General features: G+C 47.5%; 1 protein-coding gene across 2 annotated transcripts in view; it reads right to left on the reverse strand.

The window, feature by feature from the left end:
- Positions 1-15,033, reverse strand: part of ARHGEF38 (Rho guanine nucleotide exchange factor 38) — a 119,474-nt gene that overhangs the window by 20,464 nt on the left and 83,977 nt on the right. For both annotated transcript variants that reach the window (XM_029076343.2, XM_029076342.2), the window contains 3 exons: positions 6,043-6,242; positions 5,318-5,451; positions 3,879-3,983 (listed from right to left, as the gene is read on the reverse strand). In XM_029076343.2, coding sequence (XP_028932176.1) covers positions 3,879-3,983; positions 5,318-5,451; positions 6,043-6,242 — 439 coding nt within the window. The remainder of the gene's footprint in view (positions 1-3,878; positions 3,984-5,317; positions 5,452-6,042; positions 6,243-15,033) is intronic.

Consider the following 15,033-nt stretch of genomic DNA (forward strand, 5'->3'; position numbering starts at 1 on the left):
TTATTATTAAAGTAGCGCAAGACTCCTCTCCTGCTGTCCTTTGGGAGCCTTAGGCTCAGGTCTCCAAGGGGAAGGTCGAATTCAACTTTCTTTTTCTTTTTGGGGCGAGTAGAAACTGTTCAAGCTGCTTTATAGCAGGATGCTCTAGAGCTGGATGATACTTTCATTCATTCAATCGTATTTATGTGTGCAGAGCACTGTACTAAGCACTCGGGAGAGTACAATATAACAATACTCATTGGTCCCCCGGCCCCATATTTCCCAGCCCTGTTTGAGAGAGGGATCTGGGTGCAGATAGCAGGGTCTAGTGGAAAAGGGTTGGGAGTCAGGAGGTAATTATAGTAATAATGATTATGGCATTTGTCAAGCACTAACAGGGTAATAATAATAATGACGATGGCATTTGTTAAGCGCTTACTATGTGCAGAGCAGTGTTCTAAGCGCTGGGGAGGATACAAGGTGATCAGGTTGCCCCACGTGGGGCTCACAGTCTTAATGCCCATATTGCAGATGAGGTAACCGAGGCACAGGGAAGTTGAGTGACTTGCCCAAAGTTACACAGCTGACAAGCGGCTGGATTTGAATCCATGACCTCTAACCCCCAAGCCCGGGCTCTTTCCACAGAGAGCCACGGTGGGATGGAAACAAGCAAATCAGGTTAGACACAATCCCCTTCCCACGTGGGACTCACAATCTCAGTCCCCATTTTACAGATGAAGTAACTGAGGCACAGAGAAGTTAAATGACTTGCCCAAAGGCACATAGCTGGCAAGTGGCAGCGCCGGGATTAGAACCCACGACCTCCGACTCCCAAGCTGTTTCTTGTCCTGGTCTGCCCCTGGCCTACTGTGTGGCCTTGGATGAGTCATTTAGCCTCTCTGGCCCCAGTTTCCTCATGTGGAAAATGGGGATAATAATACCTGCCTCTCCCTATCGATCGTTCAATCAATCAATCAATCCGTCAATGATACTGATTGAGTGCTTCCCGTGTGCTGAGCACTGTACTAAGCACTTGGGGGAGTACAATACAACAGAGTTGATAGAAATATTCCTTGCCCTCAAGGAGGAAATGGATCTGTTGTTGTATTGTACTCTTCCAAGCGCTTAGTACAGTGCTTTGCACACAGTAAGCACTGAATAAATACCACTGCGTGAATGAATGAAAGAGCTTAGAGTCTAAGGGAGCTTAGAGTCTCCCAGAGGTATTGTGAATATAAAATGAGATCACTGCTGTGAAAGTGCTTTGAAAAAATAAAAGGCAATATAGAAAACAAGATATCATTATTATGATTATTATTATTATCGTCATCTTGGAGATGCTTAGAGGAGGCAATGAGCTGGAACCACCTGGAACACAATTCCGGTAAAGCGTGAAGTGCTGAAACAGCTGTCCTGCTACAGATTTTTTCAAAGGGGTCGCTTTTTTTGTTTTTCTTCACTGCCTCAGCTCGGGATGGGTCTGGCGCTCCTTATCCTGGACTTGTTGAATTGGTGGCTCTGAACCGGAGACTCCACAGCAACACGGAGGCAGAGGATCGGGGTGGGGAGACCCTCAGAAATCCAAAAGGGAGAGGGGTCGGCTGCGGCCGGCGGACGAGCGGGACCGAGGTGGGGTGTGGCCTAGTGGCAGGACGGCCAGGCCTCAGGCCCACGTGGGCAGGGATCTCCTTCCCCGACACGGGCCCAACAGGGCGGATCAGAGAGCGGCAGGCCAGCTCTCCTCCAGGATTCTTCACCTCCCGCCCAGAGCCACTTCAGCGAGCCCAAATGCCTGGCATCTGTGCCCCTGGCCTGGGCCAGGTAGACCCGAGACGGAAGTCCAGCTCCTCGCCCCCTGTGAGCAGGAAGGACCCAGCTCCGGTCCGTGGATCTCTGGAGCTTCCGCGGTGACCACCGGCTGCAGAGCCGGCCGGGATCCTCTCGCCTCCCTGCCCCCCGCCCGTGGGGGCAATCTGGCCACGTCCCCCCAGAAACGGGCTTCCTCCGTGCCCACCCCCACCCCTCCGGAACATCTGCTCGCACTGTGGGCCCCAGGTCCATTCCGGGAGGAAAATAGGTGTCTTTCCTCCCTCCGGACTCCCCTGGAGCCGCCGCTGGAAGTTCCTCTCCCTCTGGGGTGGCTTCCCAGCCTTTCCGGAGTTTCAACGAATCCCCAGTCAATTCCTATGTCCCCGCGCTTGGCAGGCTTTGCAGAAAAGTGCAGGGCCCTGGATCTCCTGAGGTAACTCAGGTTCCCGTAATGCTCTTCTTTCTCTTCTGTGGCCACCTCCCTAAGCTTTCGGGAGTCATCGCTGGGATCTTTTGCCCATAAGGTGATCTCCAACCACCAGTGGATGCCTCCGGCCTCTTTGTTGGCAGCCTGAAATCTCAGCTTCCACTACTCTGAGCTACTGCAATTCATCACTATTTACTGAGTACCAAATGAATGCAAAGACCGATACCGGGCAGTTGGGAGACTGTTCCCGGCCCTCAGGGGGCTTAGAGTTAAATGGGGCGGACAGACATAAATGATTTACAAATAGCGGGAGGAGGATCTAACTGGCGCTAGTACACGTATGTCGGGATGAAATAGCTAAATGGATAATTTAATACACAAATGAATGCACATTTATATTTAAATTCTGAAGATGGGATTCTCTTCAGCACGGCTTTTATTGACAAAGGAGTCAGTATTTGAATAATATTGTTAAATTCCACGATTTTCTCAGGCACTGGGTCCAACCTGATCAACTTGTATCTACCCCAGTGCTCTGAACAGTGCTTGGCACCTAGTCAGCACTTAACAAGTACCATTATTATTATTATCCAAACTGATCCAAGCACTTATTTCCTCCTTAACTACTGCCTCAGCCTCCCAGTCGACCTCCCCGCCTCTCCCCTACTTTGGTCCTTACTTTGCTCTGCTTCCTGAATCGTTTCTCTAAAAAAAATTCAATCCCTGTTTCCCCACTCCTCAAGAACCTCCAGGGGTTGCCTATCCACCTGCGCATCAAACAGAAACTCTTTCCCATTGGCTTGAAAGCACTCAATCCCCCTACCCCCTCCTATCTTATTTAACCTCCCTGATTGCCTACTACATCCCCACCTACACGCTTTGCTCCTCTAATGCCAACCTACTCACTGTATCTCGATCTCATCTATCCCTCCCACTTCATATACGTCGGACCGCCACGCTCCCCACCTTCGAAGCTTTATTAAAAATTTATCTCCTCCGAGAGACCTTCCCTAAATCCTAATTTTCCACACTCTCTCTCTCTTCCATGTCGCCTATGCACTTGGATTAGAACCCTTTCAGCACTTGATATTCACTCCACCCTCAGCCCCACAGCACTTATGTATCTGTAACTTATTTATATTACAAATAACGATAACAAAATAAATAATATCGGTCTCCCCCACAAGTCTGTAAGTATATGGGCAGGGAACATATCTACCAACTCTGTTGTACTCACCTAAGAGCTAAATACAGTGCTTGGCACACAGTAAGCGCTCAATAAATACCACTGATTGATTGACTGAGCCCGGTCAGCCACGCCACCCCCCTCGCTCCCTGTGAGATGGAGGGGACCCCATGGTTTGGCTCACAACAAACCTTGGAATTAAAGGACTCCCCAGTATCATCATCCCTTGTCCGAACAACATCCCCTCACGGTCGCCGACCTCGTTTGCGCAGTTGAGGAAAGAGAGGAACTGGGAAAATAGGTGATTTGCTGGGAGTTATCCGGATAGTACCGGGGATTTCTACCCCATTATCCCACTTCTCCCCGGTCTACCCTCCTTCCCCTCTAAACCCGACTCAAGCCTCCCAGCAAAGATATTCGGACCTATGACCCGAGAGAGCACTGAGGTAGAAGCGCTGTTTCCACCGTTTCTCTCACCTTCATGTGTTGAAGACAGAAGGAAATATTCTTCACGCAACCCCGCACTGTCTTTTCTAAATGCCTAAATAACTTTTCCTCCCTGTTGAAGGTGCAGTCTTTCACCTAAAACACACGATAAGCATAAATAGTATTAATTTCTAGAAACAATACTCTACACTTAATAAGTGACAGCAGACTGAACGCACTGTGTTTGTAGAAGTTGGGTGTTTAGGTGTCAAAACTGTTCCGCGTAAACACTGCAGCTGCAGTAAGATGATTTATTTGAGACTCTCTACCCCGTACCTGACCCTTTCCTCTAGTCAGCCCGAGGAGAGTGGGATAAACCTTCTGCCCATGCTGCATCAGCCCTCGATTTCAAGGCTCAGAAAGTTCTAGAGCGACAGATTCAGGACTTGGAAAATGGCTGCCGGGGGTCTTACTCAGTGGGCCACGTCTGGCCACTGAAATGAGGGTTGAATAGATCCAGCCGTGGTACCTATTAAGCACTTATGCTCTGCAGAGCACTGTACTAAATGACAGGAGAGTATGATAGAGCCAATAGCTGTGATAGAACATGCTACCTGAGTTTCTGGAGCTAAAATGGGCAATCCAGAGGGGTACCAGGACCATCTGTTATAAAGTCCCCCCCCATCGTGTGTCTGTTTCTAATAATAATTACGGTATTTGTTAAGCGCTTACTATTTTCCAGGCACTCTTCTAAGCGCCGGGGTGGATACAAGTAAATCGAGTTAGACTCAGTCCCTGTCCCATGTGGAGCTCGCAATCTCCATCCCCATTTTACAGATGAGGGAACTGAAGCCCAGAAAAGTTAAGTGACTTGCCCAAAGTGACGCAGTAGAGAATCAGGCTCGGCTTCGTGGAAAGAACACCGGCTTGGGAGTCAGAGGTCTTGGGTTCTAATCCCGGCTCCGCCACTTGTCAGCTGTGTGATTTTGGGCAAGTAACAACTTCTCTGTGCCTCAGTTACCTTATCTGTAAAATGGGGATGAAGACAATGAGCCCCACGTGGGACAACCTGATTACCTTGTATCTACTCCAGCGCTTATACTAGTGCTTGGCTCGTAGTAAGCGCTTAACAAATACAATCATTATTAAGCGGTGAAGCCGGGATTAGAACCCATGACCTTCTGAGTCCCAGGCCTGTGCTCTATCCACTAGGCCATGCTGCTTCTTGTTATATCGTACTCTCGTAAGTGCTTAGTACAGTGTTCTGCACACAGTAAGCTCTCAATAAATATGATTGACTGACTGAGATTTATGGGTATCCAGTGGGTAGTCCAAAGAAACTCACAGATGAGGAAAAAAAGGAGGTTCGATTACCACAAAGTAGTCAATATCAGGCACTCCATTATGCATTCTATCAAATTCTATTCGATACCGTAAAGCTAACTGCAAAGTCCGGAATTCTCAAACACTCAGTGAAGACCTCAGAATACCTGGGACTCTCCTCTGGTTAAAATCTTCAGATGATTAGTCACCCGTTTGGATTTCTTGCTAATTGAGTGAATGTTCAGTTTGGAAAACTTCTCTTTGAGGGATTCATCTTCATCATTCTTCTTGTATTTCAGAACTGAAAGAGAAGAATTTCTAGTATTTATAGAGAGACAAGCAAACGGATTCCCCACAAGGCTTAAGGGAAATCTACGTTGAACTATGGAAACCCACGATACCAAAAGATTCTAACACGGTACCCTAGTTCGGAAATATAGATGGCCGATCAATGGAGCCCCATATCAGTCCTGTTATTAAGTGTAAATAATTTTTTTTCCCCAGAAATTACTATATGGACAGAAAAGAGCCTTCTTTTCTGGATTTTTGGAGTATTTGGTACACGCTTGCTCTTCATCAAGTACTTTTCTAAGCACTGGGGTGGATACAAAGTAATCAGGTTGGACGTAGCCCCTGTCCCACATGGGGCTCACAGTCTAAGTAGGAAGGAAAACAGGCTCGGAATCCCCATTTTACAGATGAGGGAACTGAGGCACAGAGAATTTAAGTGACTTTCCTCTGGTCACACGGTAGACGAGTGGTAAAGCAGGATTAGAACCCAGGTCCCCTGACTTCTGTCGTCTTTCTACTAGGCCGCGCGGCTTCTTGGAAAAAAAATGAAAAAACTAAAACATTTCCAGGTCAACCCCCACTCAGCATGCCCCTTTCCTACCCAAGTCCTTCCTCCTCTTAAGTTCATTAATGTTCACGTTGATGTCTTTCACGGCGGCAAAGGCTTCTTCCAGTGCTCTGTAGTCTGGGTGAGAGGGAGGAGTAGAATTTCGGAGCTCACACAGAAGTAAGGGGTATTTCATCACCCTTTGAATTGGTTTGATCATCAGAGATCCCATGTCCAATAGGTTTGGTTTGCCTCTACAATATAAAACAGAGTGACTATAAAAGGGACGATTTCCCAAAAGACCGTGTTTCTCTGCTTAGCCAGTCTCATTTTTATGATGCGCTCTCAGACGGCGGTTTCCTTTCTCATCCTCCTAAGTCTTTGAGACCAACTGGGGAAGCGAGGCGGAAAGAGGAAAGGAAGAAAAGCATCTCCGCCCTCGAGAGAAACGTCGTTGCCGGAGTTAGAAGTCTTGGAGGTGTGGGGCAGCTATGAGTCTTTCATTTTGAGAAATACAAATGGAGGTTCATTTGGCCCACCCTGAAAAAGGAAGAGCTCTCTATTCCTCTGGGGAACGTCCTAGATTCCAACGCTTTACCCCCAAACATTAAATCCAAGATGATGCATTGGGAAGGTGGTTTTTACACTTTTGAAGAGGCCTCTGCTTATGAATTATCTATTAAGCCCTGGCTGAAAAGAGAGTAAGCTTTAAGTGCTTTCAAAACCTTCTGATGCCTCCAAACCTTATGATTGCTACTTTCCAATCCCTCTTCTCTTTAATAAGGTTGTTATTTCCCCCCCTTTCCGCTTCTGATGGCAATAAAGAACATTTTATATTGTTATTGTTTCCCTTAAAAGCTTCGCAAATGCAAATCTGTAAATGCAGCTCCCTCATAAATGGAAATTCTACAAGTGACTTCTCTCCATATATCTGCAGTTTGGACGGCTGCCCAAATGATAAACAGCCCTCTGTTCAAATATCAGCAGGACCCCCTCTGGCAATGTGCTTTGAAAGATAGAGGGATGGGTCATAAGATAATGACACCCCAGGGCTTTCAAGTTCACCTCCTCTCAATCCACCCCTTCAGATGAAGTCAAGATAACCACACTTTTTAGATTAGTCCTATTTCCAAAAGAGGAAACCCTTTGGGAAGGGATGAGAGCTAATGGGAAGGCACCCCTACCAAGAAATTCGAGCAGATGCCTAACAGTTTGTGACATAGATTGTACTGGGGGAATTCAGTTGGTACTTAATTTGTAATTCTGCTTCAGTCCTTCCACCTTATCATGGATTTAGCAAGAATTTTTAGTGCCCTAAGAAGCTATGTTAATCTTATTACAAAATCATTTCTGAGGCTTTCCGGAGTCAAGTAAACCGGCTGGCTTCCTTTCGGCAATACTGCCGAACCATCATAAACCGCTTCACACTGAATACAATAAAAGCCATTTGCATTCCGAAAGAAAAGATGACATTTCAACAATGTGAAAACCGCGATGGGGTAGGCAGGCATTAGGAGGAGGAGAAGGTGCAGGAAAACCAACATTTCAGCTTCCGAAATTCTAGAAAAAGCAGCCAAGAAGTTTCTCAAAAGTTAAGCCGAGAGTCGACATCACGTTTGACTTGGATTTTCTGACAATGTACTGAGCTGTCTTCTAATAAGTTCCACAATTTTAATATTTCTCAGTGGACATGCTTCTTCTGTGACGTTTCCTTCCAGAATATGAAACCGGTGATGTGGAAATTAAAGGCACGATGTGACCGGTATGTTGCTCACCAACACCTCTGTCTCCGGTTCCAAAGGGTTACTGTTGGCTAAAAGGAATCGTAAATGCAGGCAGAGCCAGTTGGAGATTCTAAGGAGAAGGGACTGCTCTGGGTAGCTAACACCTTTTGTTGGTCTCCTAGCAACAAGGCAGCCTGTCCTTTGGAAGGACACTGTAGCAATTTTCCAAGGATCCATAGAGAAACCCACCTAGCTTCTCCCATTTACTTACAAAGAAGTGGCCAGGGCAAGAGGGAGAAAGAGCCCAGAGGCTTGATGAGTTCTCCTCCTGCCAAAGCTGCTTCTGAAGTCCTTCTACCCCTCCATCGAAATCAATTTTTTTTTAATGACAGTGGAGAATATTTTGCTATAAAGATTCAGATAGACTTTGTGACTAAGCCCAGACTCAGTCCCACTTTTCCCAGACTAAACCCCACTTTTCCTCAGCTCCCATTCCCTTCCGCTCCACGCTGACTCGCACCCTTTGCTCTTCCTCCCCTCCCCATAGGACTTATGTGTATATGTACATATCTATAATTCGATTTATTTATACTGATGCCTGTTACTTGTATTGATATCCGCCCCCCGAACCCTTCAGCCTGTGAGCCTGTTGTGGGCAGGGATTGTCTCTCTTTGTCGTATTGTGCTTTCCAAGTGATTAGTAAAGTGTTCTGCACACAGTAAGCGCTCAATAAATACTACTGAATGAATGAATGAATGAATTTGCTAACGTGAAAATATTCGTTTTCAATTTCTGATTTTGTGCAACTCCGAGAACAAAATTTCAAGTAAAGAATAAGGTGAAAAAAACTATTTCCATTTTTCAAAATTTCATTTGTTAAGCGCTATGTGTCAAGCACTGACCTAAGCACTCGGGTAGATACAAGATAATCAGGTTGGATGCAGTCTATGTTCCACATGGGGCTCACAATCTGAGTCCCCATTTTACAGAAGAGGTACCTGATGCCCAGAGAAGTGATTTGTCATACAGTGATTTGTCATACAGCAGACGTGGCAGAGCCGGGATTAGAATCCAGGTCTTTCTGATTCCCAGGCCAGTCTGGTAGGCCCTACCGCTTCTCCATGTTTAGGTCCGTGCTACTTCAGAACACTTCAAAGATGGTTGGCTTTACAATTATTATTATTATTACTGTTATTAGGAGCGGTGCCTCAGAGAAACAAATGGTCAGTTCCCTTGCCCAAGCATGATTTCTCCCTGGATTTCACACCTCTTCCTTTACCTCTCACATCTCAAACAGCAGCCCCTTCCTTCCCTTCTCCACAGAAATGGGTGCTCCTTTATGACCTCATGATAAATGAGGTGGGGAGTGGGAGAAGAGCCTCTCTGCAATTTTTTCCCACAGGTAAAACTGGATCTTTGAAGGGCATTCCCTCACCATTGGGGGGCACAGCTTCAGTCCATGGAGAGCAAAGATGAAATCTTGAACAAATATCATGACTTCTGCACGGGTGCATTTCCAAATATTCATTTAATATTATCAATATATCGATGATATGGATATCGTGCTGACTAAATTCTTGGAAAAGGACAATACAACAGAATTGGTAGTCACAATCCCTACCCACAAGGAATTTATGAGGGGAGAGAGAAATTAAAGTAGGTTAGGGATAGGCAAGGGCACGCATTCAATTTAGTAATTTAATCAAGGAAGCCGCTGATTAAGCAGTTGCCGTTGACAACCTCATCCTTAAATATCCCCGGCCCCGCCACGTCACCTCAACCCCCTCCATCCAATCAGACCATCCTTGTCTTCCCTTCCCAGAACTCTGGCTCCCCCTCCTCCATCCACCCACTCCCACTCTCCTCCCCCCAACCTCATCCATCTTCCCTCCCAAGCCCTGTCCTCTTCCTGACTTCCCTATCACCGTGGACGGCACGACCATCCTTCCCGTCTCACAGGCCTGCAACCTCGGTGTCATCCTTGACTCGGCTCTCTCGTTCACCCCACACGTCCAATCCGTCACCAAAACCTTCCGCTCTCACCTTTATAATATCGCCAAGATCCGCCCTTTCCTCTCCACCCAAATGGCTATTTTACTGGTACGGGCTTTCATAATATCCCGGCTGGATTATTGTGTCAGCCTTCTCTCTGATCTCCCTTCCTCCTCTCTCTCCCCGCTCCAGTCTATTCTTCACTCCGCTGCCCGGCTCATCTTCCTGCAGAAACGCTCTGGGCATGTCATTCCCCTCCTTAAAACCCTCCATTGGTTGCCTATCAACCTCCGCAGAAAACAAAAACTCCTCACTCTAGGCTTCGAGGCTCTCCATCACCTTGCCCCCTCCTACTTCTCCTCCCTTCTCTCTTTCCACTGCCCACCCCGCACGCTCCACTCCTCTGCCGCCCACCTCCTCGCCGTCCCCCATTCTCGCCTATCCCGCCGTCGACCCCCGGGCCACGTCCTCCCGCGGTCCCGGAACGCCCTCCCTCCTCACCTCCTCCAAACTAATTCTCTTCCCCTCTTCAAAGCCCTACTGAGAGCTCACCTCCTCCGAGAGGCCTTCCCAGAGTGAGCTTCCCCTTTTCCCTTTGCTCCCTCTACTCCCCCTCTACCCCCCCCTTCACCTCCCCTCAGCTAAGTCCTCTTTCCCTCTGCTCCTCCCCTTCTCCCTTCCCCTCCCCTCAGCACTGTGCTCATCTGCTCATTTGTATATATTTTTATTACCCTATTTTGTTAGTGAGATGTACATGCCCTTGATTCTATTTACTGCTATTGTTTTTGTCTGCCTGTCTCCCCCGATTAGACTGTGAGCCCGTCAATGGGCAGGGATTGTCTCTATCTGTTGCCGAATTGTACATTCCAAGCGCTTAGTACAGTGCTCTGCACACAGTAAGCGCTCGATAAATACTACTGAATGAATGAATCCTTGTTATCGTGTCCCAGCACCGCCCCTCATCCCCTTATCCAGCTCTGGCCCTAATCATTTCCCTCCCATCCAACCCCTCCCCCCGGGCTCACCCTGTCCCCTCCTCCCATATCCTCCCCCCTCCAAAAGCCAGCGTGGTCGGTGGAACATTCACTCCATTATGGGAGAGCTTCCCTTCACCGATCAATGTATTTACTGAGCACTTACTGTGTGCAGAGTACTAAGTAAGCGCTTGGGGGAGTACAATATAATGGAGTTGTAGTTAGACATCTTCCCTGCCCACAATGAGCTTACACTCTAGAGGGATAAAAGAGATTTGAACTTGCAGAGCTCAGTGGAGAGGTTTTTGCCAAAGCAGTGGTTTAGCACATCGACCTATAACTAAATATCATTGCCGTGTTCCCGAACCAATGACCGCTCCTCCTCGCCACCGCTGAAACCTGGCTCTTCCCAGATGACACTGTCTTCCCGGCTGCTCTCTCTAGAGAGGGTCTCATCTTTTCCCATTCCCCAATCTCACTGGGAAAGGAGGAGGAATTGGCTTCCTTCTCACTCCCCAGTGCCGCTTTTACACCATTCCATCTCTTCCATCCCTCTCTCTCCCTTCCTTTAAAGCCTATATCATCCGCCTCTACCAACCACTCCAGACAGCATTGCTTAGTGGAAAGAGCACGGGCCCCGAGTCAGAGGACGCGGGTTCTCAGCCCGGCTCCTCCACTCATCTGTAGTGTGACCCTGGTTAAGCCACGTAACTTCTCTGTGTCTCAGCTACCTCATCTGTAAAATAGGGATAAAGACTGTGAGCCCCACGTGGGACAACCTGATTATCTTGTATCTACCCCAGAGCTTAGAACAGTGCTTGGCACATAGAAAGCACTTAAACAAATACCATCATTATTATTATTTTACTAGTCACAGCCATCCTAACATTTCCCTAGCTCTTCTCCAGACCCTCCCCTCCTGCTTCCCCTTCATTTATTCAATCATATTTGTTGAGCGTTTACTATGTGCAGAGCACTGTACTAAGCACTTGGAAAGCACAATTGGCAACAGAGACAACCCCTACCCAACAATTCTTCAACCCTCCCATATTTCCCAGCATTATCTCAAGGTAATCTCCTGCCTCCCAGTCAAAATGCACACCCTCTACAGCCAACTCCTATCCCATCCCTTAGTACCTTATCAAAGCTCTTACCCCGTCTCTTCTTCCCTCCTTCCCCACCATCTTCAACTGGCTTTTTCCCCACTGATTTCAAATATGCTCATGTCTCCCCTGCCGTAAAAACACCCCCAAAATCTCCCTTGACCCCACAACTCCCTGCAGGTATTGCTCCACCTCCCTACTACCATTCCTCTCCAGATTCCTTGAGCAAGCTATCTCCAGTGCCCTTCCTCCAATTTTCTCCTCAACTCTCTTCAGTCTGGCTTCCATCCTCTTCTCTCCACAGAAACCGCCCTCTCAAAGGTCACCTGTATCTCTTTGCCAAATCCAACGGTCGCTACTCCATCCTAATTCTCCTCGACCTTTCAGCTGCCTTCGACACTGTCGGCCACCCCTTTCTTCTGAAAACATTATCCCACATTGGCTTCATTGACACTGCGGTCTCCTGGTTCTCCTCCTATCTCTTTGGTTACTCATTCTCAGTCTCTTTAAGGGGCTCCTCCTCTGCCTCCCACTCCCTTACTGGAAGGGAAGAAGAGAAGTAGCATGGCTTAGTGGAAAGAGCACGGGCTTGGGAGTCGGAGGACATGGGTTCTAATCCCTCCCCACCACTTGTCTGCTGTGTGACCTTGGGGAAGCCACTTAACTTCTCTGTGCCTCAATTCCTTCATCTGTACAATAGGGATTAAGACTGTGAGCCCCACATTGGACAAGCTGATTATCTCACATCTACTCCAGCACTTAGAACAGTGCTTGGCACACAGTAAGCACTTCACAAATACCATCTTTATTTTTACTGTGAAAGTCCCTCAAGGTTCAGTTCTGGGTCCCCGTCCATTCTCCATCTACACCCACTCCCTTGGATAACTCATTCTCTCTCCTGGCTTCAACGATCACCTCCAATTCCCAAATCTACATCTCCAGCCCTCATCTCTCTCCTTCTATTCAGTCTCACAAACCTTCTGCCTTAAGGACATCTCTACTCCATTGTCCTGCCAACATCTCAAACTTAACAAGTCCACAACAGAACTCCTTCTTTTCCCTCCCAAACCTTCTCCTCTTCCTGACTTCCCCATCACTCTAGACATCACCACCATAATAAATAAATAATTATAAATTATTTATTCCTATTAATGTCTGTCTCCCTCTCTAGACCGTAAACTCATTACGGGCAGGGAACTTGTCTACTAAATTCTCTTGCACTGTGCTTAGAACTGCGCTCCGCACACAGTAAGTGCTCAGTAAGTATCATCTCACAAACCCAAAACCCTGGTGTTATCCTTGACTCATGTCTCTCATTCAACCCACGTATTCAATGTCTCTAATTCCCGTTGGTTCAACCTTCACAATGTCGCTAAAATCTGTCCTTTCCTCTCCATCCACACTGCTATCGTGGGAAGCCAAGAACTCATCTATCCCTCCTTGAGCACTCTATCAGGCTCCTCGTTGACTTCCCTGTCTCTTTTCTCCTCCCACTTCAGCCCACTTCAGAGGCGGGGAGGTCAGTGAGGAGGCTGATGCAGTAGTCATGGTGGGAAATGATGAGTGCTTGGATCAGCACGGCACCAATTTGGACGGAGAGGAAAGGGCATGTTGTGAAGGTAGGATCAACAGGATTTGGTGACACATTGAATGTGTGGGTTGAATGAGAGTGATGAGTCAAGGATAATGCCAAGGTTAGGGGCTTGTTCCACAGGGAAGAGAATTATAATTATGATGTTTGTTAAATGCTTCCTATGTGCCAAGCACTGTTCTAAACGCTGGGGTAGTTACAAGGTAATCAGCTTGTCGCACGTGGGGCTCACAGTCTTAATCCCCATTTTACAGATGAGGTAACTGAGGCACAGAAAAGTTAAGTGGCTTGCCCAAGGTCACACAGCAGACAAGTGGCAGAGCCGGGATTAGAACTCACATCCTCTGACTCCCAAGCCTGTGCTCTTTCCACTATGCCACGCTGATGGTGAGTGTAGTTAATGTAGTTCAAACATAACCTGTTTTATACTACCAAAATGATCTAATGTATGTACAACTCAGTGCGCCTTGAGGGAAAGGGAAAATCAGATGGTGACAGCAGTGAATTAGTAATCACTGGAAGGGTGAAAAATTGGACCATATTTGAGGTTTCCCAGTGAAATGCGATGGGTCCCCCGTCTCCCTGAGTCCACCACAGGGTCAGTGGCTGTGGGGCCGTGACCCCCTATCTTGGGGGGTTCTTAGGGCAGTGTGGGTCACACCAGCTGGGGCTTCTTTTCTCCACCTACTCCAACTCTCTTGGAGAACTCATTCACTCCCCCATCTTCTACTATCCTCTCTATGCGGATGATTCCCAAATCTGTCTCCAGCCCTGATCTCCCTCCTTTTATGCCGTCTCGTATTTCCTCCTGTCTACAGGACATTTCTTGGATGTTCCGCTGACACCTCAAATTTAACAAATCCAGAATAGAACTCTCCATCTTCCCACCTAAACCCCGACCTTTTCCATCACCATCCTCCCTCTCTCCCAAACCCCTAACTTTGGCATTATCCTCGACTCAGCTCTCTCATTCAACACACATAATAAATCTGCCACCAAATCCAGTCAGTTTTACCTCCACAGCACCGCCAAACTCTGCCCTTTCCTCCCCACCCGAACTGTAGCGTGCTGATCCAGGTACTTATCCTTGACTATTGCATCAGCTTCCTCGCTGACCTCCCCGCATCCTGTCTCTACCCACTCTAGTCCATACTTCACTCTGTTTCCTTGATCATTTATCCTCAATAACCTCCAGTGGTTGCCCATCCATCTCCACATCAAAAAGAAACTCCTTCTCATTAACTTTAGGGCACTCTATCAGCTTTCTCCATCCTTTCTAACCTCGCTGCTCTCCTATTCTAACCCAGTCTGCTCCTCTGCTCCTCTAATACCAAACTACTCTCTGTAACTTGATCTCATCTATCCCGCCATAACCTCTTGTCCATATTCCCCGGCAAGGCCTGGAATTCCCTTCCCCTCCATATCCAAAAGTCCATCACTTTTTAAAAAAAATGGTATTTGTTAAATGCTTACTCCGTGCCAGGCACTCTTCTAAGTACTGGGGTAGATACAAGGTACTCAGGTTGGACACAGTCCCTGTCCCCCAAGGGGCATAAAGTCTTAATCTCCACTTTACAGATGAGGCAACTGAGGCACAGAGAAGTGAAGTGACTTGCCCACTGTCACAGAACAGGCAAGTGTAGGAGTCAGAAGTAGAACC

This window comes from Ornithorhynchus anatinus, chromosome 12, assembly GCF_004115215.2.
Source record: "Ornithorhynchus anatinus isolate Pmale09 chromosome 12, mOrnAna1.pri.v4, whole genome shotgun sequence".
Classification (NCBI taxonomy): Eukaryota; Metazoa; Chordata; class Mammalia; order Monotremata; family Ornithorhynchidae; genus Ornithorhynchus; species Ornithorhynchus anatinus.